The sequence below is a fragment of the Pipistrellus kuhlii genome, unplaced genomic scaffold (assembly GCF_014108245.1).
Source record: "Pipistrellus kuhlii isolate mPipKuh1 unplaced genomic scaffold, mPipKuh1.p scaffold_m20_p_7, whole genome shotgun sequence".
NCBI lineage: Eukaryota > Metazoa > Chordata > Mammalia > Chiroptera > Vespertilionidae > Pipistrellus > Pipistrellus kuhlii.
The window spans coordinates 40,724,214-40,752,059 of record NW_023425573.1 but is presented as its reverse complement, the minus strand read 5'-3'; the positions used below and the strand labels follow the sequence as shown (position 1 = coordinate 40,752,059).

Sequence of the window (27,846 nt, the reverse complement as noted above, 5' to 3'; positions counted from 1 at the left end):
AATGCATAAATAAGTGGAACAACAAATAGATGTCTCATTCTCCCTCTCTTTCTCTTTCTCTTCCTCTCTTTTCCTCTCTCTCAAAAATAAAATTTTTTTAAAACATTAAAAGGGGGGAAAATGAAAGATAAAAACGAGTCACTGGGATATAACAGTTCTGACATCCATTTGGGCTAATGTTGGATTTAACCCTTCATGGATCAGAAAAACAGATAGGCCCTGCGGGCATGGCTCATTGGTTGAGTGGCAATCTATGAACCAGGTCACAGTTCGATTCCTGCAAAAGCATGTTCCCAGGTTGCGGGTTCAATCGCCCTTGTGGGGCAGCCAATCGGTGATTCTCTCCCATCACTGATATTCTCTCTCTCCCTCTCCCTTCCTCTCTGAAATCGATGGAAATATTTTTTTAATTAAAATTTTGTTTTTTAAAAATATTTTTTAAAAGCAAGTGAGCAAGATAGGGGAGAGAAACCTAGGGTGGGAAAATAGGCTCATGTACCATTCTTTGGAATTCATGTAAGAGGAATATGCATAATTAAATGTCTAAACTCGAAGAAAAAAAAAGAAAAGAAAAACTATTATGAATTGAGGGAAGGAAAACACATTGATTTATTTTAAAAGTATTTATTAAGTGCCTGCATTGGGCTAGGGGTAGGCAATGTTCAAAGATCAGGCCGGGTCCTCAGGATGCTCACATAGAATGGAGGAAGGATCGGGAGCCCTCAGTGGACATTTGAGCTGAGACTTAGGCGACAAAGGGTGGGCCACGCTCAGATCTGAGGAAACAGAGTTCCTGGCGGAAAAGGGGCCCTCCAAAGGCTGGAGGGTGGGCAAAAGGAGAGAAAGTGGCATGAGGTCCAAGAGGTTGGGAGGGCCAGATCCCAGAGGGGCCAGGAAGGGAATTTAAATGTTTAAGTCTAAATTTTTGGGCAGTGTAGAGAAACGGGGGGGAGGTGGAATGCCTAAGCATGTGTGTTGGGAAGCGAGGACGGCCATTCAGAGGTCAAGCACACTCTCCTGGGCCAGGGACCAGCTCCGTTATAATCTGAGCCTCTGAACCCTGCCTGGAGCCTCCAATCCGCTTAATGACGCGACGGGGCCGGGAACGCGCGCGCCCGCCTCGGCGAAGCTTGGCCCTCGGGGCGCGCCGTAGACGTAGCGACAGAGGCGTCCCGTTGCCTGGGAGCCGGGAGGCGCCGCTCGGCCTCCACCTCCGTGGAGAGGGCCCGCCGCGGGCCTGGGTCAGCATGTCGGTGCTGGACGCGCTCTGGGAGGACCGGGACGTCCGCTTCGACGCGCCCTTGAAGTGAGTCCCGGATATTCCACAGCCGCCACGAGCCCCTAGGGGGCGCCGCGGCGCGCTCCGGACCGGCGGGCGGAGCCTGCACCCCACAGCGGCGGCCCGGGCGAGGGTTGCCAGTGGGGTTGAGCCTGTGTGGGCACCGCGGGGAACCCTAGATTGGCCGGACACTGCGGCGCCGCCGAGGCCGGCGTCACAGCCAAACGCGTCTGAACTGCACGGGTTCGGGCCCGCGCGATCCCGGCCCGGGGACCCATGGGGGCTAAGCCCAAACCCCGCGGGGACCACGCAGGACCTGGGCGCCCAGGACGCCCACGCGAGCGCGGGGTGGCAGTCTCGTGTGGTGTGCACGCAGGAAACGGGGCTTCTAAAACTAGGCCTAGAATAACGGCACACATTGTGAACCCTTAGCTAAACGCCTGCCGTGCAGTGCTGGAGTCTTCTGTCAGTAAAATGGAGGAGGTGGGAGTAAGCATCCTCCAAAACTCCTAACCACGCAGACTAGTTAGTGGTAAGCCTCCGTCTGATTATTCATCCAACCAATAGAAGAAGGAGCCCCTTTTGGAGCCCCTCAGACAGAAGCTTTTTTAAAGATCTCATGCTTTAAAGAGAGAAGAGTTAGAAATCTGTTGGCCAAAAGTCCAGGGGGGAAAATGCCCATTTGCATATTAAATGTTGGGAAACAGTAAAGCCAATGTTCTTGGGATAATGACGTGCGACTTATTCGCCACCTATGATTCTTTATCATGAACAGAACCCAATTACTAATAGGTGGGAAAGTGAAATGTTAACTTTCAAGACTTACTCGTGACTAAATATATAATACTACTATGTTCTTAGAACTTTTAAAGAGCCCTAGCTGGTTTGACTCACTGGATAGAACATCAGCCTGTAGACTGAGGGGACCCAGGTTCGATTCTTGGTCAAGAGCACATGCCCAGCTTGCGGGCTCATCCCCACTAGGGGCAGGCAGCTGATCAATGATTCTCATCATTGATGTTTCTCTCTCTTCCTCTTCCCCTCCCTTCCTCTCTGAAATCAATAAAAAAAAAAATTTAAAGAGTTAAAAAGGAAGAGAATGTATGAAATTATAAACTATAGTTACAGATTACACGCTATGATTTTTTTCCTGTTATTGTGGGATTCTTTTTTAAAAAACATTTTTATTGACTTTTTACAGAGAGGAAGGGAGAGGGAGAAAGAATTAGAAACTTCGATGAGAGAGAAACATCAATCAGCTGCCTTCTGCACGCACACTACTGGGGATGTGCCTGCAACCAAGGTACATGCTCTTGACCGGAATCAAACCCCAGGCTGACGCTTTATCCACTGAGCCAAACCGGTTAGGGCTTGGGGGATTCTTGATCCAAGAAAACATCCATTTCATAAATAGTTTTAGTTATTAAACAGTTAACAGATGCTTGCTATGTTCTGGTTATTGTGCTAATAGCTAGAGATACAAAATAATAGGAAATTATTTATCTCCCTTCCCTACACCCATGCTAGTACAAGAGATATACATTGATAACTGTTTTTTAAAATGTGATAAACACTATTCAAAAAACATGAACAAAAAGTTGGGGAACCGTAGAAACAGAACAGTTGATTCTGCCTCGGGAAGGCCTCAAAAAATAAATAATATTTGAATTGAGCTCTGAAAAATGGTTAGAGCCTAGTCAAGGAAACAAGGAGGAAAGTATTCCAGAAAGGGGGCGGGGGGGGGGGGGGAGGGGAAGGCAGAGTCTTGGAAATATAAACTTCATTGGTGAGAAGACAATGTCTGGTAGGTAGAGGGTGGAGAGAGGTACAAATGAAAAAATAGATTAGTCAGATTGTGAAATGTTCAACTGGAGATTTTGGACTTCATTTTTCAGGCAGCTGGGTGCCATGGAAGACTGGAGCAGGGAAGTGACATGACCATATCTGTATTTTCAATAAGAAATTGAGTTGGTTCTATGGAGAATGTGTTAGAAGACTCTCCTACATATTCTGTTTTTTTGTTGTTGTATTTTTTGATAGACTGGATGCATTGTATCAGCAAACTATTCTTCATTACTTTCTTTTGTCTCCTGTTTCTAATTGTTTACGAAGTCTTGATGATGCTTTGCTTTGCTTCCATACTTTCCTCTATTCAGAAACCTCTGGTGGGTTCTCCACTGTCCACAGGTTAAGGCCCATTTCTATCTGACTAGTATTTATGGTTCTCAGGTTCTCCGTAATCTAGTCCTTACTTTCTAACCTAGCTATATTTCTCACTACCTCTCAGTATAGACCTTCTTCTCCAGCCAGGCCAGTTTCTTCACATTCCTTTATCATTTCTTATTCCTGTGCCTCTCTCCCAACTCTCTCCCCCCTTTCCTTCCCCTCCAAGTCCTACTTCTCCTTCTAGTTCTGGCTGCTGTATATGTGCTGGTCATTCCAGTCACTTATCACCAGGTTCTTGGAGTTTTTGAACACCTTATTTTCAATGCATGAGCATTTGATACTTTATACTCTTGGCTGTTTTATAGGTATATGTCATTTTTCTCCCTACCTAGATTTAAGCGGGTGTATTATAGCTTAAAGCGGGGAACCCTATTTAAAATTGAAGTACTTATATTTATTTTAGACAAATGAAAACAAGACCTGGAGAAGTCCTTATTGATTGTTTAGATTCAATTGAAGACACCAAAGGAAATAATGGGGAGAGAGGTAAGTATATTATCTAATACATTTTATATTTCTGGTTTATATTAGGTGGAGAATAAGATATGAAGAGCACTATATGTAATTCTGAGAGTGATAGCATTAAATCCACTAAGACTTTCCTCAGGCTGAAATGGAAGAAAGGGTAGGTATTAAACCTGTAGCCAGGGAATACAGCTTCTTCCCTCAGGTCTCTGGTCCTTCGGTAAGCCCTGATTCTGACATCAGCTTTATCCAATGTAGCTGTTAAAAGTCCAGGAGCTTTGTTTACAAGGGTCATGTGATAGTTCTGACTTTTGGATCTGCCTCTCCCAAGAAAAGAATAGTGGGTATTGGAACATAAATAAGCCATAGCTATGCTTCATGAACTTCGCTTCCTTTTAAGAAATCCAAGAGTACTGAAACCGGTTTGGCTCAGTGGATAGAGCGTCGGCCTTCGAATTGAAAGGGTTCGATTCCGGTTAAGGGCATATACCTTGGTTTTGGACACATCCCCAGTGGGGCTGTGCAGGAGGTAGCTGATCAATGTCTCTCCCTCATCGATGTTTCTTACTATCTCTCTACCTTTCTCTCTGTAAAAAATCAATAAAATGTGTTTTAAAAAGAAAAGAGAAATCCAAGAGTAATGCACAATCCCCTGACTGACACCCAGAGATCGACATGTGGAGAGCAAATTCAGTTCTGTATTGTGAAGTCTAGTTATAAGTTATAATCAGAAAATACTGTGTGAGACGTCTGTGCATGTCGCCGAGGAGCAACAGGCCTGGGCTCTAGAGTCCCTCTCAAAACAGATTTTCCCAAGCAGCTGTGGGGAGCCAGTGACCAGTGGTCAGAGGTGGTAGATGCATATTACTGTTATTCAAGATAAAACATAGGAAATAAGGAGTGGGCAGCTTAGTGTATCTAAAAAGATGTTTGTGAGGAGAGGAGGTTTATTAGGGTGGGATATAACCCTCTTATTGAAGAGAAAAAGTGAGGAAAAGGAGCAGATCTCATTCAAGTAAGAAGGATCAGTAAATCCTAGAGCTAGAACAGTAACCATTACTGCTATAACATACTCATTGCAGCATTTGAGTGGCTGATTCCTCTCTGAACCTTTCTTTTCTGTGAGGAGAACCTAGCATCATCACCAGCTACAGGTGGATACTGTCAAAAGCTAGAGCCCATCATTAAAGAAACGCTTAGATCACATTTCTGAAATGCTTCCTAGTATACGCCAAGACCAGGTGAGCATGAGGTATCAACACCTGATAGCAAACAAGAAGTCTTAGTGTGTGCCTTTGGGGATGGAATAATAATCTCTAGATGGTCATATCTTGGAAAAAAAACAAAAAACAAACCTGAATTAACTTAAGGAAGCCAAGAGAAAGTTTTGGTCTCATACAGATTGGCAGGAGTTCTTATGTGACATTCCACCCACTGGTCCAGGCAAAGACTAAGTGTACTCACTGAGTGCAGTACCCTATACTAGCACTGTGAAGGAGGGAAGAAAAACATTTCCTGGCCAGAAACCTTACTGTTAATAAAAATAACACACCTCAGAAACAGTTGCTCAGAAAATGGAATTTTACAGGAGTGTACAGAGCTTCTGGCTAATAAGAAAGTAAGAAAAATGGACCATGGCCAGGTGACTCCAGCTGTTGGAGCATCATCCTGTACACCAAGAGGATGAGGGTTTGATACCAGGTCAGGACACATATCTAGGTTTCAGGTTTTATCCCTGGTTGGAGCAAGTACAGGAGGCAACCAATTAATGTTTATCACATTGATGTTTCTCTCTCTCTCCTCCTCCCTCTTCTGTAAAATCAATTTTTAAAAAAACATTTTTGTATGAGGATTTTTAAAAATATAAATTTTATTGATTTTTTACAGAGAGGAAGGGAGAGGGATAGAGAGCTTAGAAACATCAATGAGAGAGAAACATCGACCAGCTGCCTTCTGCACACCCCCTACTGGGGATGTGCCTGCAACCAATGTACTTGCCCTTGATCGGAATCAAATCTGGGACCCCCTCAGTCTGCAGACCGATGCTCTGTCCACTGAGCTAAACTGGTTTTGGTCTGTGTGAGGATTTTTAAAAAGGGGGGAGGGAGAAAGAATCCTGTCTTCTAGCTATCTCTTCCCCCTCCTTTCCAGAAGTGTGAAAATAACACATCTAAGTCACTCTCAAGTTCAGAAGCCCCATGTTAAAACTATAAATATCCCAAAAGATTAGCACATTTAATCCACTTCAACTGTAAATACTCTGATATGGAATTACCAGATTAGCTTTTTCACACTGACGCTAAATGAGAATGAAACAGCCATATTTCAGTGTTTGGAAGATTAAGAAAAACGGAGAATTATATTTTGGTGTTTGGGAAGACAGGAAAAGTCTATGCTTGGAATACTGGGTTTGGATTTGTACGATGGGGTCCTTTAGCAGGACAAAGGCAACATAAGAATGCTGGAGACTTGTCGGAGATGTACCAAGAACAGAAAAACAGATGATCAGAGTTGGTCAGTGATTTTATAAGGCAAACTCTTTGACCACAAACAATCATTTTTGCATGCGCTACTGTCGTCCATTTGTCCCTCCAGACTCAGCACCTTCTCCACCCTTTCTCCTTTCTCCCGAGAAACTGTACAGACTACATCAAAGGTCTTGTACACTCTAGCTTTTGGTTGGAAAAACCAAGGCAGAAGATCAAAGGAGGCAGGAGAGTGCAGTCTGGGTGTTTATTCCCCACATTCTTTCATCTGAACACATTTGGCTCTTTAAGACCTTGTTCCTTCATTTGGTTAATTGCTCCCTATCCTTGTCCCTCTTGGCCTGGGTGGTATAGATTTACTATATTCACTTACGGTTCCTGACAACCCACCTTTGTAATAAATCCTTTTGTATAGAAACCTCAATTATTCTAATTTGAGTGTGCCATCTGTTTTCTGTTTGACCCCGACTGATAGATGCAATGTTCTCTCTTCTATGATCTTGTGTGAACCTTCCACTCTAGCCAGGCTGGGTTACTTATCATTTGTCAAGCATACCATGTAGTGTTCTGCAGCTTCTCTTGAGGACACCTTCCTTTATTTTTATAATCTCCTATCCCATCTCACCCCAACATTCATACATGTTTAGTCTCATTTTAGATATTCTAGGGGTTTTCAGGGAGGAAGGAGTATGACCTGGCTATAGATTACTCATAGAAGACTTCTATGATTATAATTTGTTGAAAAAATGTTGTTAAACAAAGTTAAGAGAGTTTTATTTTAGGGCTTCTCAATGCTATCATAATATGCTAATCCTATATAATAAAGAGGTAATATTCAAATTGACCATCACACCCTCACAAGATAGCTGCCTACAACCAGGCCAGCAGGGGAGTTAGTGAGGGATGACCAAACGACTGAACAAGCAGGCAGTGTGGGGCAACCAGGCTGGCAGGGGGGCCATGATGGGCAACTAGGCTGGCAGCAAGGTGCAGTTGGGGGCAACCAGGCCGGCAGGGGGGGTCAGTTGAGGGCAATTAGGCTGGAGGGGTGGGGGGTCAGAGAGGAGTGCAATTGGGGTGACCAGGCTGGTGGGGGGCGGGGCAGCTGGGAATGATTAGGCTGGCAGGGGGCAGTGAGGGGCAACTAGGCCGGGGGCGGGGGGCAGTTAAGAGCGACCAGGCCGGCAAAGAGGAAGCAGTTAGGGTGACCTGACCGGCAGCAGGGGCAGTTAGGGGCAATCAGGTTGGGGGCGGGGGGGTGGGCACAGGGATGACCATGCAGGCAGGCAGGTGAGCTATTAGGAGCCAGCAGTCTAGGATTGTGAGAGGGATGTCCGACTGCCATTTTAGGCTCAATCCCTGGGCCTAAACCGGCTGTCAAACATCCCCTAAGGGGTCCCAGATTGGAGAGGGTGCAGGCTGGACTGAGGGGAAACCCCCTCGTGCACTAATTTCATGTACTGGGCCTCTAGTTGTATTATAAATCTCTAAGATACATAGTTTACTATGTTCAGGTTTACTTTACTTTTTTTTCCCCCCTTGGAGCTGCTGATACTGGGCCATTAGTTTCATGTTCATGTTATTTTGTATTGCAAAAATAAGCTCTTACTTAAGGTAACCTATTTTTTTTTTTTTTTTTTTGCTTTTAGGTAGACTCTTAGTAACAAATTTAAGAATTCTCTGGCACTCTTTGGCATTCTCAAGAGTCAATCTTTGTAAGTATGTTCATTAGATAACAACACTAGACAACAACAAAAAATACTTTGTCAAGTGAACTTGCACAGTGGCTTTTACTTCCGAAAATACTATACTATAAAATATGTGGAAAACTTTCTTTATTTACTTATTTATTTATCCTCAACCCAAGGATATATTTGTGTGTTTTTAAAATATATTTTATTGATTTTACTGAGAGGAAGGGAGAGAGATAGAGAGTTAGAAACATCAGTGAAAGTGAAACATTGATAGTTGCCTCCTATACACACACCCCTCCACTGGAGATGAGCTCTCAACCAAGGTACATGCCCTTGGCCAGAATCGAATCCAGGACCCTTTAATCCAAGGGCCAACACTCTATCCACTGAGCCAAACTGATTAAGGCCCAAGGATGTTTTTATTGACTTTTAGAGAGAGAAACTGGGAGGGAGGGGAGAGGGGAAGAGAGAGAGAGAGAGAGAGAGAGAGAGAGAGAGAGAGAGAGAGAGAGAGAGAGAGAACATCAGTGTAAGAAAGAAACATTGATTGGTTGCCTCCCATACTCACCCCAATCAGGGATCGAACCCACAACCTATCTATGTGCCCTGACCAGGAATTGAACCCAAAAGACAACAATCCAATCCAGCACACCAATCAACTGAGCCACTTGGCCAGGGCAAAAACTTTAAACTGCTAAAAGTTTCAGAAATCCTTGACTAGCCCCTAAGTGCAGCATAACTTAAAAGAAATGTTTTTCAGTCTGTCCAGTTTATCTCCTGGACATATAGGAGATTAGTACTTTTACATTGAATGATTTTGTTTGTCTTTTGTTTATCTTTGACAACTTGCTATGACCTGTTTCAAGCAATCCCCAAAAAGGGAAATCTAAATTGTAAGAGAAAGATACATACTTTTACTGTGTTAAATTTTGTTTAACTTACTTTAAAAAACTATTTTGACCCTAGCTGGTTTGGCTCAGTGGATGGAGCATTGGCCTGTGGACTGAAGGGTCCCAGGTCTGATTCCGATTAAGGGCACATGTGCAGGTTACAGGCTTGATGCCCAGAAGGAGGCATGCAGGAAGCAGGTGATCAATGATTCTCTCTCATCATTGATCTTTCTCTTTCTCCCTCTCCCTGTCTCTCTCTGAAATTAAAAAACAAACAAACAAACAAACAAAAACACACACACACTTATTTTATATTATCCACATAGACATTTTTTCTTGATGTAGTGATGCTAAGATTTTCAGTAAACAATACTGTACATTTTAGAGAAGTAAATTTTCTTTGTCCAATGTTATGAATGTCTTTGTTCAAAGGGGCAGAATTGACTTTCCATTTCTTTTCATTATTTAACTTAAATTTGTAGTTGTTTCATGAAAATGTTTAAAAGCTATATTTTTACATTTAATTTTTTAAAACTTAAAAGTTCTGTGTATAGATTTTTTTTCTCTCAATTTATTGTATTACATTCTTTAAATTTTTTGCTTTTGAATTTTAGCTATCGGTTACAACTGCATACTGACTATTACAACAAGGACTGCTAACTCTGTAAGTCTGAAAAACCTTATTGAAATATATCGAATATATATATATATATATATATCTCGAATATATATATAGAAGAAACATGAGATATTTGAAGTTGGTTTTGTTTTCACTGTGAGAAATTGCTTTTAAAATCTGAACTTTTAAATACATTTGTCCTTACAGAAATTACGAGGCCAAACTGAAGCCCTTTATATACTAACAAAATGTAACAGTACTCGTTTTGAGTTTATATTTACAAATTTGATTCCTGGAAGTCCTAGACTTTTTACTTCTGTGATTGCAGTACACAGGTATGATAATACTTTGTGGATTACTGAATATTTTTATAATAATTCTATGGTATAAAGATTTAGAGACTAAAGTTTAGAAGTGTGGTGCTATCTTCCTCCAAGCTCTATTGCAAATATCCTGAAGATATATAGAAGAACACATTGTATTATCATTTAGTAAACACTTTGAAGGTATTTATAAAGCACATAGGACTATTGAAGATTCATTAAAAAAATTTCTACTGAAATAGTAACAAGGGAATAGAAAATTCATTCAATGTAAATAACAAAGTTATTTAATTAATGATTTAAAAGGATTATTTTTCTAATAGTAGAAAATATGTCTGGGTGTTTTCCCCAAGGAGTTTTATTGTTTTGTTTTGTGGTTATTTTGGGTTTTTTATTTGTTTGCTGAATTCTTTTTTCACCATCTCAGTTCCTTTTTTTTTTTTAATAAATCACTTATTCTTAAACATTTATTTCATGTTCTTTATTGATTTCAAAAAGGGAAGGGAAGGGAGAGATAGAAACATCAATGATGAGAGAACCATTGATCAAGCCCACAACTTGGACATGTGCCCCTGACTGGAATCAAACTCAAGGACCCTTCCGTCCGCAGTCTGATGCTCTATCCACTGAGCCAAACTGGCCTGGACAAGCTCTTTTATTATTATATTTTAATCAGTCCTAAGTGAGCTCTTTTTTTTTTAATCAGTCCTAAGTGCTATGATTTTTTTAAAAAGCTTGACTAAGATGACAGCAAAATATATATATATACAAATTTATACACACATGCACACACAGATATAATATATATTCATACCATTGTTTTAATTTGCATGTACTTCTTTTATTACTAGTGATGCTGAAATTTTTTGGGGGGGGGGTTATTTATAGCTTCTTATTGTAAATTTCTTAATTATGTCTCTATCAGCCATATACTGTATATTGCAAATGTATTTCTTATACAGTTTCCTAGTTTGTTAGTTTTTAATTTTGTTGATTGTTTAAATCTATACAGTGGTTTAGTGTTTTGTTTTGTGTGTGTGTTTTATATATATATAATTCACATAACATAAAATGTAGTATTTTAAAGTTTACACTTTGGTAGTTTTGGTATATTCACAAGATATCATTGCTGCCCAATTATAGAATATTTCCATCACCCCAAAAGAAACTGCCATAGCAACCACTGATTTACTTAATGTCTCTATGGATTTGCCTATTCTTGATATTATATAAAATGAATCATATAATATGGTGATCTTTTATATCTGACTTCTTTTTTTAATTTTAATTATTGATTTTGAGGGAGAGAGAGTTTTGCTGTTCCACTTATTTATGCATTCATTGGTTGATTCTTGTATGTGCCCCGTCTAAGGATCAAACTTGCAAGGAAGCTACCCTGCCAGAGCCAGCTGCTGCTTCTTTTTTTTTTTTAATAAGTCAATTGACCCATCTTTTTTCTTTTTCTTTTTTTTTTAGAGGGAGAGGAAGGGAGAAGGAGAGAGAGAAACATCAATGTGAGAGTGAAACATTGATTAGCTTCCTCCTACACAACTCCTACTGGGGATGAGCCCAAAACCCTGGCCTATGCCTGACCTAAACATTAATTAGCTCCCTTCTACACACCCACTACTTGGGGATTGAGCCCAAAACCCTGGCCTGTGCCTCACCTGGAATTGAACCAGCAATCTTTCACTGCCTGGGACGATGCCCAACCAACTGAGCCGCACCAGCCAGGGCTGTGTGTGACTTCTTTCACTTTATATATTGTTTTCAAGGTCTATCATGCTGTAGCATATATCAGTATTTTACTCATTTTTATAGCTGAATGATACTCCATTGTATGGACACATTTTGTTTATTCATCAGTTAATAGACATTTTTGTCTATTATGAATAATGCTGCTGTGAATATTTGTGTGTAAGTTTGCATGAAAACATATTTTAGTTTTCTTCGGTGTATAGCTAAACCTTAGCTTTTTATTTCACTTTACCTAGAGAAGTAATGTAAAATCAAGTTTGAAAGGAACATGGAAGCTGCTTTTTTTTTCTTTTCTTTTTTTAAAAATATTTTATTGATATTTTTACAGAGAGAAAGGGAGAGAGAGAGAGAGCTAGAAACATCGACCAGCTGCCTCCTGCACACCCCCTACCAGGGATGTGCCCACAACCAATGTACATGCCCTTGACCAGAATCAAACCTGGGACCTTTCAGTCCGCAGACTGACTGCTCTATTCACTGAGCCAAACCGGTTTCGGCTGCTTTTCTTTAATATTATAAAAATGTTATGTGTTTCCCAAAAAATAATTTACAACATAAATAGTTTCCATTTTATCCCCTGATTAAATATTGATAATTACAACACTGAAGGAAATTAAGATTATAAGCAAATGTTTGTATCCTACTTTCACAATTTATATGTTAGAAGGTTAATTGGAGTAAAAATGAAAAAATTATCACTGAGTACTATAATTTATATGAATGACTTCTAAAGTTATTTAGGCTAAGAAAACCTTTTAGTTTCATTATATGGGTAAATTAGTCTATATTTTTGTGGAGTAAAATTAGAATTAATTAATCAAAAGTTAAGAATTTTCTTACAGTAGCCAAGATATGAAGCAACCCAAGTGCCCATCAGTAGACCAGTGAATAAAATGTTGTGGTACATATATACAATGGAATATTACTCAGCCATAAAAAAAAGTGAAGTCTGCCCTGGTCAGATAGCTCAGTTGGTTAGAGTGTCATCCCAATATGCCAACGTTACAGGTCCAATCCCCAGTCAGGGCACATATAAGAATCAACCAATGAATACATAAATAAGTAGAATAAACAAATCTATCTCCCTCCCTCCCTCTCCCTCTCCCTCTCCCTCTTCCTCTTTCTCTCCCTCTCCCTCTCCCTCTCCCTCTTTTCCTCTCTTTCTCATCCTCTCTAAAATCAATAAATGGAATTTCTTTTTACCAAAGAATAAAATCATAACCATTTGTGACAACATGGATGGGCCTAGAGGATATGCTAAGTGAAATCAGTCAAATACAAATACTGTATGCTTTCACTATGTGTGGAAGCTAAAGAATAAATAAATGAACAAAGAAAATAGAAACAGACTCATAGCTACAGAGAACAGACTAATGATTGCAGGGGAGTGGGAGGGGAGAGTTGGGGGATTGGTGAAAAAGGCAATGGAATTAAGAAGTACAAATTGATAGTTATAAAATAGTCATGGGGATGTAAAGTACAGCATGGGAATTATAGTCAATATTCCTGTATAATAAAGAGGTAATATGCAAATTGACCCTCACACCATCACAAGATGGCTGTGCCCACAGCAGAGGTGAGGTTCCTATAACACAAGATGGCTGTGCCCACAGCAGAGGCAGCATTCCCATAACAAGCTGTAATGAGTGATCAGCAGGGACCTGAGGCTGCATGGCACCGGGCCTGGGAGGGGGATCTGAGGCCGCAACCCCCACCTGGCAGGGCTTGATAGGGGACCTCAAGGCATGCTTCCCCACACACACACCGGTGCTGGGCATGGGGACCTCAGGCCACACACCCCGCCCTGGCACCTGACCAGGAGACCTCCTGCTGTGCCCCCTGCCCAGCAGGGCTTGATGAGGAACCTCAGGCCGTTTCCCCCACCATGGCATTGTGCCAGGGGACCTGAGGGTACACCCCCAACCCAGTGGGGCTTGACAGAGGTGGAATCAGCCAGAACTGGATCTCACCTAATGGGGGTGATGCCGGCCTGGTCTGGATCTCATGCAATTTCAAGGCGTGTGCAGGTGGGCAGGGACTTGACTCTGGGTCTCATGGTGCACCCAGACTCTGACAAGAGGAAGATTTTCATATACATTTTACTAATTTTCTTTCATCTCTGACACTTCTATTATAGAGAAAGAGCAAATAGCAATATTAAAATATCTCCTCTAATCTCCTTTTAATGTGCACAGATTTCATGCACCAGGCCACTAGTGTTGTAATAACTATGTATGGTGCCAGGTAGGTACTTGACATGCCAGGGAATTACTTTGTAATGTATGTGATTATCTAACCACTAAGCTGTACACTTGAGACTGATACGAAGTAATATTAAATGTAAATTGTAATTGAAAAATAAAATTTTAAAAGGTTAAGAATTTTCTTCTGTATTTATTATTTATTAATAGAGAAACATGGAAAGAAAACAAAATTATAGATATTTTATTCACACACTGTCCTAGACTTTGTCCTAGGGCTTCTTTTGGAATTGGTACAGATTCATTCTAATTTTCTGTGTAGAGGTAGATGTGAGCATAATTTGTTCAAGTTGTAGTGAGAAAAAGAATAATGGTGCCTTTGACTAAAACAAATGAAGGGAAGTATTTTGATAGAAAAATTTTTTTTTTCATGTCTATTATATAGAAGCATTGTTTCTTGGTTTGAGAGAAAATCTGTGCCCTCTCATTGTGCTGTGTAATATGTAGTGCCTTAAAAATTAGACATCTAAAAAATAGTTTTGAGATAAAATATGTAAGTGCTACACTAAAATGACAGTCTACAAAAGACTAATCACCAAAACTTACTGAAAAGAATTTTTTAAAATATATTTTATTGATTTTTTATTTACATAGAGGAAGGTAGAGGGATAGAGAGTTAGAAACATCGATGAGAGAGAGTCATCGATCAGCCACCTCCTGCACACCCCCTACTGGGGAAGTGCCTGCAACCAAGGTACATGCCCTTGACCGGAATCAAACCCGGGACCCTTCAGTCCTCAGGCTGACGCTCTATCCATTGAGCCAAACCAGTTTCGGCTGAAAAGAATTTTTTATTTTTATTTACTGTGATAATTACTTGAGTGATGTATATAAGTACTAACAATGGTATATTTTAACATAAACAAAGAAAATTGCATTTTCAGTTTGGTTTAGCCTTTTGTTTGTTCTCTTTTATAGAGCATATGAAACTTCTAAAATGTATCGTGATTTTAAATTGAGAAGTGCACTAATTCAAAATAAGGAACTAAGGTTATTACCACAAGAACATGTATATGATAAAATCAATGGAGTATGGAATTTATCCAGTGATCAGGTATTGTACAAAAAACTAATGAATCTTTTAAATCTGTGCCTTGGTAATCATTTTTCCATTTATCATTAGGTTTATATATTTATTTAATTGTTAAAATTAGCATCATACCTCTAGATAAATTAACATAACTTCATATAAAATATAATTTTCATATTTTTATGGTTTTGTTCTGTTTAACATTTGTCCTACATTGCATTTAGAGCTGGGATGGACCTCAGAGATCATCTCTAGTTTAGCCTCTATTCACTTATAGATGAAAAATTCAGGCCTTTAACAGTCAAGTGACCTCACATACTAGTTTGTTTGTTTATTTATTTATTTATTTATTTATTTTAATATATTTTATTGATTTTTTACAGGGAGGAGGAGGAGAGGGATAGAGAGCTAGAAACGTCAACGAGAGAGAAACCGATCAGCTGCCTCTTGCACACCCCCAGCCGGGGATGTGCCCACAACCAATGTCCATGCCCTTGACCGGAATCGAACCTGGGACTTTTCAATATGCAGACCGACGCTCTACCACTGAGCCAAACAAGTTTCGGCATCACATACTATTGTAGTTTAGCCCAGAGCCATGATCTATCCCTAAGCTACTACACTGCACTCCACATCTTGATAACCTGTACTAATGGAGGAGAGCTAAGGGTTGGAACATCACAAAAGTTTTTAAATCTGGTCTTTATGGAATTAAATATATAATTCATTTGGTGACTCCTGTATCCATTATTGTAGCTTTTCATTTACTCTTGAAATTTATTACTAGTTGAAACATGTAAGCAACTAATAGTTTGAATAAGTAACATTAATTTCTAGAGAAAAATTTGTCTCTAAGAATAGTTTCTTTTATATGTGTTACAATCTAACACTGACAACATGTGGTAAAGCTATAATATTTTAATGAAGAGCATCTTGCTAAAATAAACATTGAATCATAAACTTAAATTATAAATAAACTTTGCTTATTTGAAAAATTCTAGTTTTAAACTATGATGAAGGTTCTATAGGATATATACATTCCCTATCTGACTAACTCCTTTTCATCAGAAGTCAGAAAAGTTTTTTCTATAAAGGGCCAGATGGTAAATATTTTAGACTAGAGGCCCAGTGCACGGATTCATGCGTGGGTGGGGTTCCTCAGCGTGGCCTGCACCCTCATAATGTGGGACCCCTTGGGGCATGTAGCAGTGCCAAAATGGCAGGTGGCTGGGGAGGAGTCCCAGCCAGGGCCTGGCGTAGCTCTTCTGCCACTCAACCTGGCCCCGCTGCCACAGCTGTGCTCACCATTAGATTGTAGGCTTTATATGGGTAGGAGTGAAGTTACTCTATTCATAGTTAGATCCTTACCACCTAGCAGAACAGCTGGCATTTTTAATTAAGATGTTCCAAAATGATCAGATATATCATTTTATTGAAAATAGGGATATTATTGTCAACCTAATTAAAGTTTATTGAAAAATAATAAATAAAATATGCCCTTCTATTATTTTTAAAAGTCTTTATGGTATTTTATAAGTTCTCTTTTTCTAAAATAAGAGAAAACAATGTTATAAAGAGTTATTCCTTCTAAAGGTAGATTTAGTATTGTTTAATGGGACTTGGGCTGGGAATAATGGTGACTAAAATTTTTTGTATGATAACTTTTGCAAGGTAAGAGTAGAGGGGGAATATATGTACTTATATATGTTCTTATTAATTTCATTATAATTGGGAAATAGGTGACCTTTTTTGCTGTTCCAAACTTGGTCATTCCAGGAGAAGGTTTTTTAAGTTTTGGGTTTGTTAGTTAATGTTTTATGTGCAACCTCAAAGTATAAAACAAAGAAAATTTTTCTAATGTATGTGGTGGGGAGGAAGTGGAAAATATAGATAAATGATAGAGGGAGATAATTTTGGTGCCATGTTATTAGGTCTTACAGATTTTTTAGGGCACTTGTCTATCATATTGGGATAATTTTGAAAGATGTTGAGGGGCCTGTAACTATAGTTTGATTTGTAGTTAGTGTGGAAGATCTAACACTTGACAATGCTTACTGTGTGCCAGACACTGTGCTATGGGCTTTATTTACATGGGTTATTTAATCAGGTATTCATTTTACATTTCATACAATGCACCAAGAAGATATTTGCCCCTGGGTCACACAACTGGTAAGTACTGGTGGTATAATGATTATCTAACTCCAGAGCCATGCTCTCAGTAATCTAATTGTACTCCATAATACCCGTACTCAGTTCTGGTATTTGCTGTTGCAGTGATTATTAGAATTATTCTGGTGCTTAGAAAATAAAGAATAACTATTCAAACAAATTATCATTGATGTATCTCTCATTACTCTCCTTTATAGGGAAATTTGGGAACCTTTTTTATTACCAATGTGAGAATTGTGTGGCATGCAAATATGAATGACAGTTTTAACGTCAGTATACCATATCTGCAAATTGTAAGTGCATGATGCATTTTGATTACCTCATTTTAATGCAGAGTAATTAATTTTTGTTCAACAGTTAAGAGAACTTTGGGAATTAGATGAGTTATCTTTCTGCCTTTTTAAGTGGCAACAGTTTAGCTGAGAGCATACTTTTAAATGTTGATAATTTACTATTTCAACATAGAAAAGACCCAGTTGTGGCTTTCTTGCTACTTTTTGCTCAAACAAAAAGGATATATTTTTTTAAATCCTCACCCAAGGATATATTTAGAGAAAGGAAGGGACAGAGAGAGGGAGAGAGAAAAACATCTATGTAGGAGAGAAACATCAATCAGTTACACTCCGACTGAGGATTAAACCTGCAACCTTCTGGTGCACAGGGAAGGGCATGGGAATGCTCCCTGGAGGGAGAATTCTGTTCAAACCCTTTTAAAGACAGAATAAAATCGTTCATTCTTTGAATGAACTGTTTACATCGTATTCTGATACAGCTTTGGTGAAAGAAATCAATATGGGTTTTTTTTTTGTTTTTTTTAAATATATTTTATTGATTTTGTACAGAGAGGAAGGGAGAGAGAGAGTCAGAAACATCCATGAGAGAGAGTCATCGATCAGCTGCCTCTTGCACACCCCCCACTGGGGATATGCCCGCAACCAAGGTACATGCCCTTGATCGGAATCGAACCCGGGACCTTTCAGTCCCCAAGCCGACGCTCTATCCATTGAGCCAAACCGGTACTGGCATCAATATGGTTTTTGATGATAATGGTTTTAGCTTAAGTTGAAGCTGTTAAAATCCAAAATAAGAAGTAACTACATCTAAGACCAATTTGTTTTGGAAAAATATAAAAGTGGTTCTTGCCGAAACCTGTTTGTCTCAATGGATAGAGCGTCGGCTTGGGGACTGAAGGGTCCCGGGTTCGATTCTGGTCAAGGGCATGTACCTTGGTTGCGGGCATATCCCCAGTAGGAGGTGTGCAAGAGGCAGCTGATCGATGACTCTCTCTCATCGATGTTTCTAACTTTCTATCTCTCTCCCTTCCTCTCTGTACAAAATCAATAAAATATATTAAAAAATAAAATAAAATAAAAGTGGTTCTTTTTACTCTGCTGTTGATGCTATGAGAAACAAATAATAAACAATAAACTGGAGAATTTTATTTTACATACAACCTAGTGCAAATTAGATGGAACATAAAAATACTTAATGAAAATCCTATGAAGTTATTCTATGATAATTGCCTTTAATGTAGTAATATAAGAATAGTATTAAGACTAAGCAGTTTCATTAATAAATATTTATGGATTAGATACAATGTATGTATATTTGGAAAATGTCATTTTTAAGAGACTTCTTGGCCTATGAGAAGGATGATTCTTTGGAAAATATTCCCAAGCCTATCTTTTGCTAAATTGTTTGATTTCTGAGTTACTTTAAAATATCTAATCATCCATTTGCCTGATATTGAGAAGCTGCTCTGTGCTAGATGCTAGAGATAAAATCAGAAAAATTATGAACCAGAACTTCACAGTTCCTGCCATTCAGGAGCTTTCTGTCAGGTGGTGAAAAGCAACACGTTAAACAGAAAATCATAGATACTGATGGGAAGAAAATTATTTCTGGCCATTTAACAAAATACAAGAATTTATAATCATGGCTGGGAAGATGTGACATAGTCCACATAGGTATTTGATAAATTGGTGCTTTTGGTGTTCATTGCTGTTTTATCTTGTATTTACATGTGTTTTGACTTACCTAACCTAAATTCTATAATGCTGAATAATTGATGAGTAGTAAATATTAGTAACCTGTGCTTTCTGCTCTTCAAATAGGGTACTTCTTGTTCTTTAAGAGTACAGTTGCCAGTATGCCTTCCTGATGAATTCAGCCAGGCCCAAACAGCTTGCAAGCTGATATCATCACAGTCTGTCACTAAGGCAGTCATAGTCTAACTTCAGTTCATTTAACACCTCAGCCATTGCCCTGACCCAATTCCTATATATATCCTTGCCAGTTTCCATCTTACTATATCTCTGTGGGAGTATAATGAAGGAAAAAATAATTATTTTATTTAGGCTATGAAAAATGGTTTATTGTGTGAAAGTTGAAAAAATATGCTAAAAATTCACTACTATCAGATAATAAAAACAGCATTTTCTTTTCTTTTTCATTTTACATCTAGCGTTCAATAAAGATTAGAGATTCAAAATTTGGGTTAGCTCTTGTCATAGAAAGCTCTCAGCAGGTAAGATACTTAATATTTTTATTAATCTTCAATAGATTTTTTAAACTATGTGAGTCTACTTTTAGTTTTATTTATACTGTAACCAGTTTACATCCAAGAAGAATCTTAGCTCTAACATGAAGTTATATGAAGAGTAATTGTCCCCATAGAAAGAATCCTGGTTATGTTTCTTTGTTGGACAAACATACTCATTACTATCATGATTATCATGTTTAATGACAGAGTCAAGTCACTGTACTTTTTGTGCATTATCTCAATCTTTACACAACTCTATGATACAGTTACTATTATTTTTTCGTTTTACAGTCAAGGAAACTGGGGCCTAGAGAATTTAGGAACCTTGCCCATGTTCTCACTAGTAAATGGTAGGGGTAGGTTTCAATTCAGATCTGATTGATTCACAAGACTGTGTTTGAGAAACACAGATATATACAGATATACATACACATTTGAGACTTTATTTTCTCAATATTATATTGTATCTAATTATAAATTGCTGTGCCCCATTATAACAGATTTTTTAAGAAATATATTTAAATAAAAATTTATTATTTGTGCCGAAGCCGGTTTGGCTCAGTGGTAGAGCGTCGGTCTGCGGACTGAGGGGTCCCGGGTTTGGTTCCGGTCAGGGGCATGTACATTGGTTGCAGGCACATCCCTGTTGGGGGGGGTGCAGAAGGCAGCTGGTCGATGTTTCTCTCTCATCGACATTTCTAGCTCTCTATCTCTCTCCCTTCCTCTCTGTAAAAAATCAATAAAATATATATATTTTTAAAAAATTTATTATTTGTAAAATCACTCCTCTTCTCATTTCTAAGTTTAAATATAAATAAATGTCTACTTTCCCATGGCCTGTTGATTCAAAGCTGCCATTTACTGAGTGCTTATTGTGTTCTAGGAATGGTACAAAATGTCATTATACATTTTTTTAATATATTTTATTGATTTTTTTATAGAAAGGAAGAGAGAGGGATAGAGAGTTAGAAACATCGATGAGAGAGAATCATCAATCAGCTGCCTCTTGCACACCCCCTACTAGGGATGTGCCCACAACCAATGTACATGCCCTTGACCGGAATAGAACCTGGGATCTTTCAATCCGCAGGCCGACGCTCTATCCACTGAGCCAAACCAGTTTCGGCTACATTATTTTATTTAATACAACTTGTTAACCATTTTATGGTTAAAAATTTGAAGCTTAAAAAGAATAAAAGTTTCCCAGCATCATATACAATAGTTAGTAAATTTTTTAATGATATTTTTTATTGACTTCAGAGAGGGAGAGAGAGATAGAAACATCAAGTATGAGAGAGAATCATTGATTGGCTGCCTCCTGCATGCCCCACACTGGAGATTGAGCCCATGACCCGGGCATGTGTCCTGACCAGGAATTAAACTGTGATCTCTTGGTTCATAGGTTGACACTCAACCACAGAGCCATGCTGGCCAGGGCAGCTACAGAATTTTTCATTTTTCAAGGTGATAGCCTCAGGTAGATCATTCCCTTATCTCTTTTCAAGGTCTTCACAATAAAAACTTATTCCCTTGGTCATCACAATCTACAGTATATCTTTAAATTTGAAATATCAGGTTTGATATTTACAGATTAAATGATGTGATATATGGATAGGCTTTAAAATAATCCTGTGTGTGTGAGGGGAGGAAATCTGGGGAAGGGTGTGGTTACAGATGGAAGAGTAAACTGGATGTAAACTGGATGATTGCTTCTAGGATGCTTACTGTACTCTTTCTATTTTTGTTTATGTTTGAAGTTTTTAATAATAAAATTTTTATTTAAAAAAATCAGCTTACATATTATGCTCTGAAATAAGAACAATTAGAGCTAAAATCCATATGTATAGCCTTAAATACCATTTCTCTGGCTTGTTTCTTGTTTTTTCATTATTTTTCCTTGTAGAGTGGAGGATATGTTCTTGGCTTTAAAATAGATCCTGTGGAAAAACTACAAGCATCAGTTAAGGAAATCAATTCACTTCACAAAGTCTATTCTGCCAGTCCTATATTTGGAGTAGATTATGAGATGGAAGAAAAGGTAATTTGCTCACTGTGTGAAGTACAGTGTTTGCTGAATTGTTTTCACACAATCTATAAAATTCTGATATAAATACATTAAGTACAATTTAATTTTAAACTATGTTTAAAAGGACAATTAGACAGACTCTGCTCTTTGCTCACCACCTGTCTTCTCACGGGCTGCTTCATCATTAATTCCTGCCCTTCTCGGTGAGCAGCCTATCCAGAGAAGTCTCCCCATATACAAGGCTCCTTGATGTCGGCAGACTAGAACCTCTCACTCTGTAAGCTTTGTTTTTATTCTGCTTCAGCCTCCCATTCGCCCAGGCAAACCTTCAGACACCATTTTCCTCCTCCAAGTTCCTACAGCATAGCAGCTGCAGGAGTTTGCTCCACCAATATGGCCTGTGTCCATCCCTATTCCTCAGTTCCTGTGCAAGACCAGTTATGAAATATTTTCAATATTATCCCCCCATGCTTGCTCTTTATCTCCCTATGATATCTGGTTTCTCACGGTTTGACTCTCGAGGTACATCAGTTCTCTTTTGGCTTTACTTTCAGCTAGGACCCTTGTCATCTGATTTATCACTATGTACTCACCAGCCACTGCATTAGAGACAGGGCCCTCTCTGTGCGTTCTATCAGTACCCTCGCCAGAGGCTCGCTCACTGGGACCCTCACCGACCACTCCATCACAGGTCCCCTTGCTCTGTTTTATTGGGCCCTCACTGTATACTCTATTGTTGGAGTCCTTGTTATTCACTCTTTCATCAGTGTCCCTAACGGTACTCAGCATGTTGAGCCATATGACATACCACATATATTATCTATATTAATTTCTCATTTAAAATTTTATTTTAGTAATTTAAGTAAATAATTTTCAAAGTCAGTAAAATACACTAGACTTGGTTGAGTATCTCAAAATTGGCATACTTAAAATGGCAGCATGTTTCTCAAAAGCAGCATCCTGCTGATTTATCTATTTATTTACTATTTATCTTTAGCATTGTCGAAGTAGGCTGTACTCAAAACCATGGAGTTCTCCCGTTTTGTTTGTTTGTTTGTTTGTTTGTTTTAGAGAGAGAAATGTTGAGTTGTTCCACTCATTTATACATTCACTGGTTGAATTATTATCTGTGCTCTGACTGGGAATCAAACTCACAACGTTGGCATTTCGGGACAACATTCTTACCAACTAAGCTACTCAGCCAGGGCTTTTTCCCATTATCTTACTTTACACATTCAGTTAATTATACCAGTCTCTTCCCTGTTTTTATCTCCTCCTTTCCATACAAACCCAACTTTAATCCTAACTTCACTATTTTTTATCCTAGGCAAATCTGAGTTTCAGTTTTCTTATTATAAAATGAAGATAATGCCCTTGCCAGTTTGGCTCAGAGGGAAGAACATCGGCTTGTGGACTGAAAGGTCCTGGGTTCTATCCCAGTCAAAGGCACATACCTCAATTGCAAGCTCAGTCCATGGCCCCAGGTGGGGCACATGGCAGGAGGCAATAGTCAATGTGTCTCACATCAGTATTTCTCTCTCTCTGTCCCTTCCTCTCCTTTCCACTCTCTAAAAAAAATTTAATGGAAAATAAATTAATTAATCCTTGAGTGAAGATTAACAAAAAGCAAACAAATATATTTTTTATTGATTTTTTACAGAGAGGAAGAAAGAGGGATAGAGAGAAACATCAATGAGAGAGAAACATTGATCAGCTGCCTATTACACAACCCCTACTGGGGATGTGCCCGCAACCAAGGTACATGCCCTTGACCGGAATCAAACCCGAGACCTTTCAGTCCGCAGGCCGATGGTCTATCGGTTTCGGCAAACAAACAAATTTTTAATTAAAAAAATAAAATGAAGATAATATCTCTTTAAAAGTTATTGATAGCCTAAACAGCAAAAGAAGATATTGATAGCCCGGCAGGCCTGGCTTAGTGGTTGAATATCTATCGACTTGTGAACCTGGAGGTCACACAGTTCAACTCAACCCCTAGTATGGGGCCAGCATGAGGCAGCAGATCAGTGATTCTCTCATCATTAATGTTTCTCTCTCGCTCTCCCTTCCTCACTGAAATCAATAAAAAAATATATATTTTTTTTTAAATTATTGATAAAAATGCTATTGATCATATCTATAAAATGCTTGGTACCTGTGAGATACTTGGCTTGTTAGTTCTACCCATTACTTCTCTCTTCCCCCTTCTTTGGCCCCAGTACATATAATAGCCTACCATAATAGCTCACTCTGTCACATCATACAAATCCCTCCTCCAGCTACCTCTCCAAGGAGGTCTTCCCTGACTATCCATCTAAAATGGCAACTCCACCCTAACCGGTTTGGCTCAGAGGATCAAAGGTCTCAGATTCTATTCCAGTTAAGGGCACATACCTTGGTTGCAGGCTCCTCCCTGGTCTGGGCCTTGATCAGGACTGATACAGGGGGCAACCAATTGATGTATTTCTTGAACATCGATGTTTCTCTGTCTTTCCCTCTTTCTTCCACTCTCCCTAAATATCAATGGGAAAAATATCCTTGGGTGAGGGTTAACATTAAATAAGTAAACAAATAAGCAAACAAACAAACAAATAAATAAATAAAATGGCAACTCCCATCACTTTTTTGTCCCTCATTCTGCTTACTTTATTTTTGGTAACACTAATCAGTCTCTTCTGCTATAAATAAACTCCATGAAGTCAAGATTTTGATCTGTTTTCTTTAACCATTATATCTCTAGCAGTCTCAACTGGTACATAACAGATTCTTAGTGAATATTCATAGTTGTTGAACACATGTTTGCCATTCACTGCTCTAAGAACTTTGTATGCATCATCTCATTTAATCCTTTCAACAATACTATGACGTATATTATCATCTTCATCCACAGTTAAGGAAACCTTAGATAGGTTAAATTACTTGTAACAGTCACACAGCTTGAACATACTTGAAACACTGAGGCTAATCTCAGAATATGAAATCAGTTCACTCTCTAGTCAAGCAATACCATTCTACCCTCTGCACCATCCCCCCAAATTACCTATCAATAAAGTCCACGTTTTTTGAGCTGATATTAAAGAATTTGAGTAGATTTAAGTCTGCCTTTCTCACCTTATCTGCACAGCCACAGCGTCTGGTTGTACATGTACACTGTTCAACTCTAGAGAACATTGTTCACATGAACTTTAGTGTGAATGATGCTCCCTAGTGTTGTTCAATACTAGAGCCCTACTTAGTTCCTTCTGTCTCATGGAACTCTTATATTCTGATCATATGGGTTATTCATTATTCTCTAGCCACATCCTGTGATTTTTCACCTTTGCTGATGCTGATCCCCTCTGCCAGAAATACCCTTTCCCCTAATCCTCCCTAAAAATATCACCCTCATCCTAAAAGCCCTAGATCAAGACCTTTATGTCATGAAAATTTCTGGGATTCACAATTCAGAAGTTGTGCTTTCTCCAAACTTTTTGATTATAATAGATATTGCTTTTGTTACAGCTACTTTCATATGTTAAACCAATGATATTAGTAACATTTTACCATTTTCAGCTAATAAAAATGGCAATTTCAGATGGTTCAACCTAATACTTAGTTATTTGTAATTATGTTTTATCCTTTACCCCACCTCCCACTAGATTACAGACCTTTCTCGGTTAAGGTCAGGGACTTTAAATCCTTGGTAGCACTAGTATAGTACCTAATATACCAAGGATACTCAAGTATTTGAAAAACAAGTTCGTAAGTATGAGTATTAAATTATGTTTTAACTTTTAGAATACTCCCTACAAAACTTAGTTATTTTATTTTTCACAGGTTCTACTTAAATGATTATTTGGGGGGAAACTTTGTTTTGTTTAACTGTATGAAAGAAAATCAGATAAAGTTCAATGAGAGTTTTTTCTTTTAGAATATCTGTATTATTTTATAATTCTATCTGTAAGATTTCTTTTAGAATACCATATTGAGGATGTGTAAATTTGTTGTCATTTTAATTCTTTTGATGTTATCAATTTCAGATTTAAAAGCTTAGGTTTAACTGACTTATTTTATTACCCAAGTTAGTTTTAATAGAGTATGTTATACAATGAACTTTATAAGACTTGAATAGTTTACAGTTGTGTTATCCTTTTACAAATTTATAATTCTCAGCAAATTTTACTAAAATTGTTTAATTAACATTGTCTCTTTAATGCATTTTAACATCTGATTTTCAGCCACAGGCTCTTGAAGCTCTGACAGTTGAACAAATTCAAGATGATGTAGAAATAGACTCTGATGATCACCCAGACGCTTTTGTGGTGAGCATCACAAAGGAGGTTACTCAGTTTCTTGTGATTGAGTCACGTTTTATTAAATTATAGATTAAGTATGTAAATACCGTTTTACTTGAGACTTTTGAGAGTATTTTAAACATGAGTTGGAGTATAATTTTTTTTTAAGTTATGGATTTTGTGTGTGTGTGAAAATATTTTTTAATTACCAAACTGGGAAATAGTTTGAGAACACAGTTATTCAGATTTCAGAATTGTGAAAAGTTTTCCATATTAATAGAAAATGCTAAATTAATTTAATATCTGTTCTTTCTAATTATAGGTATTATCTTCAATTTTTAGGTATTTTATCTTAAAATGAATATTCATTTTAACAATAAACTTTACTGTTTCTAAATTTGTATTATGTAATTAATAGTCAAAATAATAATAATGCTTACTTTATATTATGGTCTAAAAGTCTAACCAGAATACCTCTCTGAGAACATATATTACTAAACAAAAATGTGAAATTAGGATAAAATATTTAATTATAAACTTCTACTATTATCTAAACTCTATGAATTTGCTGATTGCTTTGTTTTGTTTTGCCACCATCTTCTTGTAAACAAAAAGTAGGGATGATATTTCATTACCCTCTAAGTCATACTTTTTATCTTTTAACAATGCTAATTATACATGAATAACAAAGCACAATTTTTAGAGCTTAAAGCACAACTCTTGATTATAATAATAATTACAGACAGAAAAAGCAAATTCTGCTACCAGCATTGTAAGATAATTAAGAAAATTATTAGACACATAGTAACAGAATATAAAATATATTGTCACAGAATTGTTCTGTAAATTAATTACCTGTTCCTTAGCTTACTGACCTATTATAATATTATGTCACATAATTTTCTTTATGTTATAGGCTTATTTTGCTGATGGCAATAAGGTAAGGATATTTTACCTATAGCATATAAAAAAAATGCTTTCTATTTTCCAACATTTAGTATTCACAAACTTATGTGAAACCTATTTTTTGTTTTTTTCCTCTTCCATGCCTACCTTCTCTATTCCCATCTCATCCTCTTATCTCCCCAAAAGCAACAAGATCGTGAACCTGTATTTTCAGAAGAACTGGGGCTTGCAATAGAGAAATTGAAGGATGGATTCACCCTACAGGGACTTTGGGAAGTAATGAGTTGATCTTGAGTTGAGCTGGATTTTTATTTAAAGATATCTCAAGATTAAAGATACTAGTTGTCTTCTATAAGGCATGGAATAGTTTTTACATTTACAAAAAAAGTTTTTAAGAAAGTTTTTTAGTGATTGAAGAAAATTTCATTTATGCTTTAACATCAGTATTTTAAAAAATTATATTTGAAAATGTATCCGGTTTATAAATATGTCTATTTTGTTCCTAATACTTGTAAACTATTAGTCTGTGGATATTAAATGAATGTATCACATTGGGTTTAATAAAAAATTTTATGCACTTAATGTTTTGAATGTATTGTTTAAAAGAATAAGATTATTCTTATGAAGCAATCAAATTACAACTGTTAACTATAAAAATCTGCTTTAAATGTATGATTTAAATATAATTTATGCAAACTCTAATATAAATTACAACCCTTAAAGTTGTCATTTTTAAGTTATCATTTCTATAAAAATTATAGCTAACTCTGGAATATATCAAACCCCATGTAAAGTTTTGAGCAGTTTTATAAATTCAATATAGTTTTGGCAAGAATACATTTTATTTTGTAAGTAATTTAAAATAATTTATAAATAAATAGTTCATTTATCGACTTCA

General features: G+C 37.7%; 1 protein-coding gene across 7 annotated transcripts; it reads left to right on the top strand.

Annotated features, from left to right (window-relative positions):
* The first annotated feature begins 1,137 nt into the window (after positions 1-1,137).
* On the top strand, positions 1,138-27,846 carry BBS5 (Bardet-Biedl syndrome 5). 7 transcript variants are annotated; one of them, XM_036421950.2, is made up of 12 exons: positions 1,141-1,306; positions 3,909-3,991; positions 8,106-8,171; positions 9,655-9,704; positions 9,867-9,994; positions 14,896-15,055; positions 17,398-17,493; positions 19,665-19,727; positions 21,646-21,780; positions 25,986-26,069; positions 26,959-26,982; positions 27,135-27,846. In XM_036421950.2, the coding sequence occupies exons 1-12, from the start codon at positions 1,248-1,250 to the stop codon at positions 27,234-27,236; spliced, it is 1,050 nt and encodes a 349-aa protein (XP_036277843.1). In that variant the 5' UTR covers positions 1,141-1,247; the 3' UTR covers positions 27,237-27,846. The 7 variants fall into 7 exon arrangements, with proteins under 7 accessions (XP_036277845.1, XP_036277849.1, XP_036277846.1 ...); XM_036421951.2 differs by having other exon boundaries at positions 1,144-1,306; positions 14,920-15,055; XM_036421952.2 differs by lacking the exon at positions 19,665-19,727 and having other exon boundaries at positions 1,138-1,306.

Excerpts from the sequence above, each read along its gene's own strand:
- BBS5 (XM_036421950.2), top strand. The coding sequence starts at position 1,248 with ATGTCGGTGCTGGACGCGCTCTGGGAGGACCGGGACGTCCGCTTCGAC. Across the intron at positions 21,781-25,985 it reads ATTATGAGATGGAAGAAAAG|CCACAGGCTCTTGAAGCTCT; the intron begins GTAATTTGCTCA and ends TCTGATTTTCAG. Across the intron at positions 26,983-27,134 it reads ATTTTGCTGATGGCAATAAG|CAACAAGATCGTGAACCTGT; the intron begins GTAAGGATATTT and ends TCTCCCCAAAAG.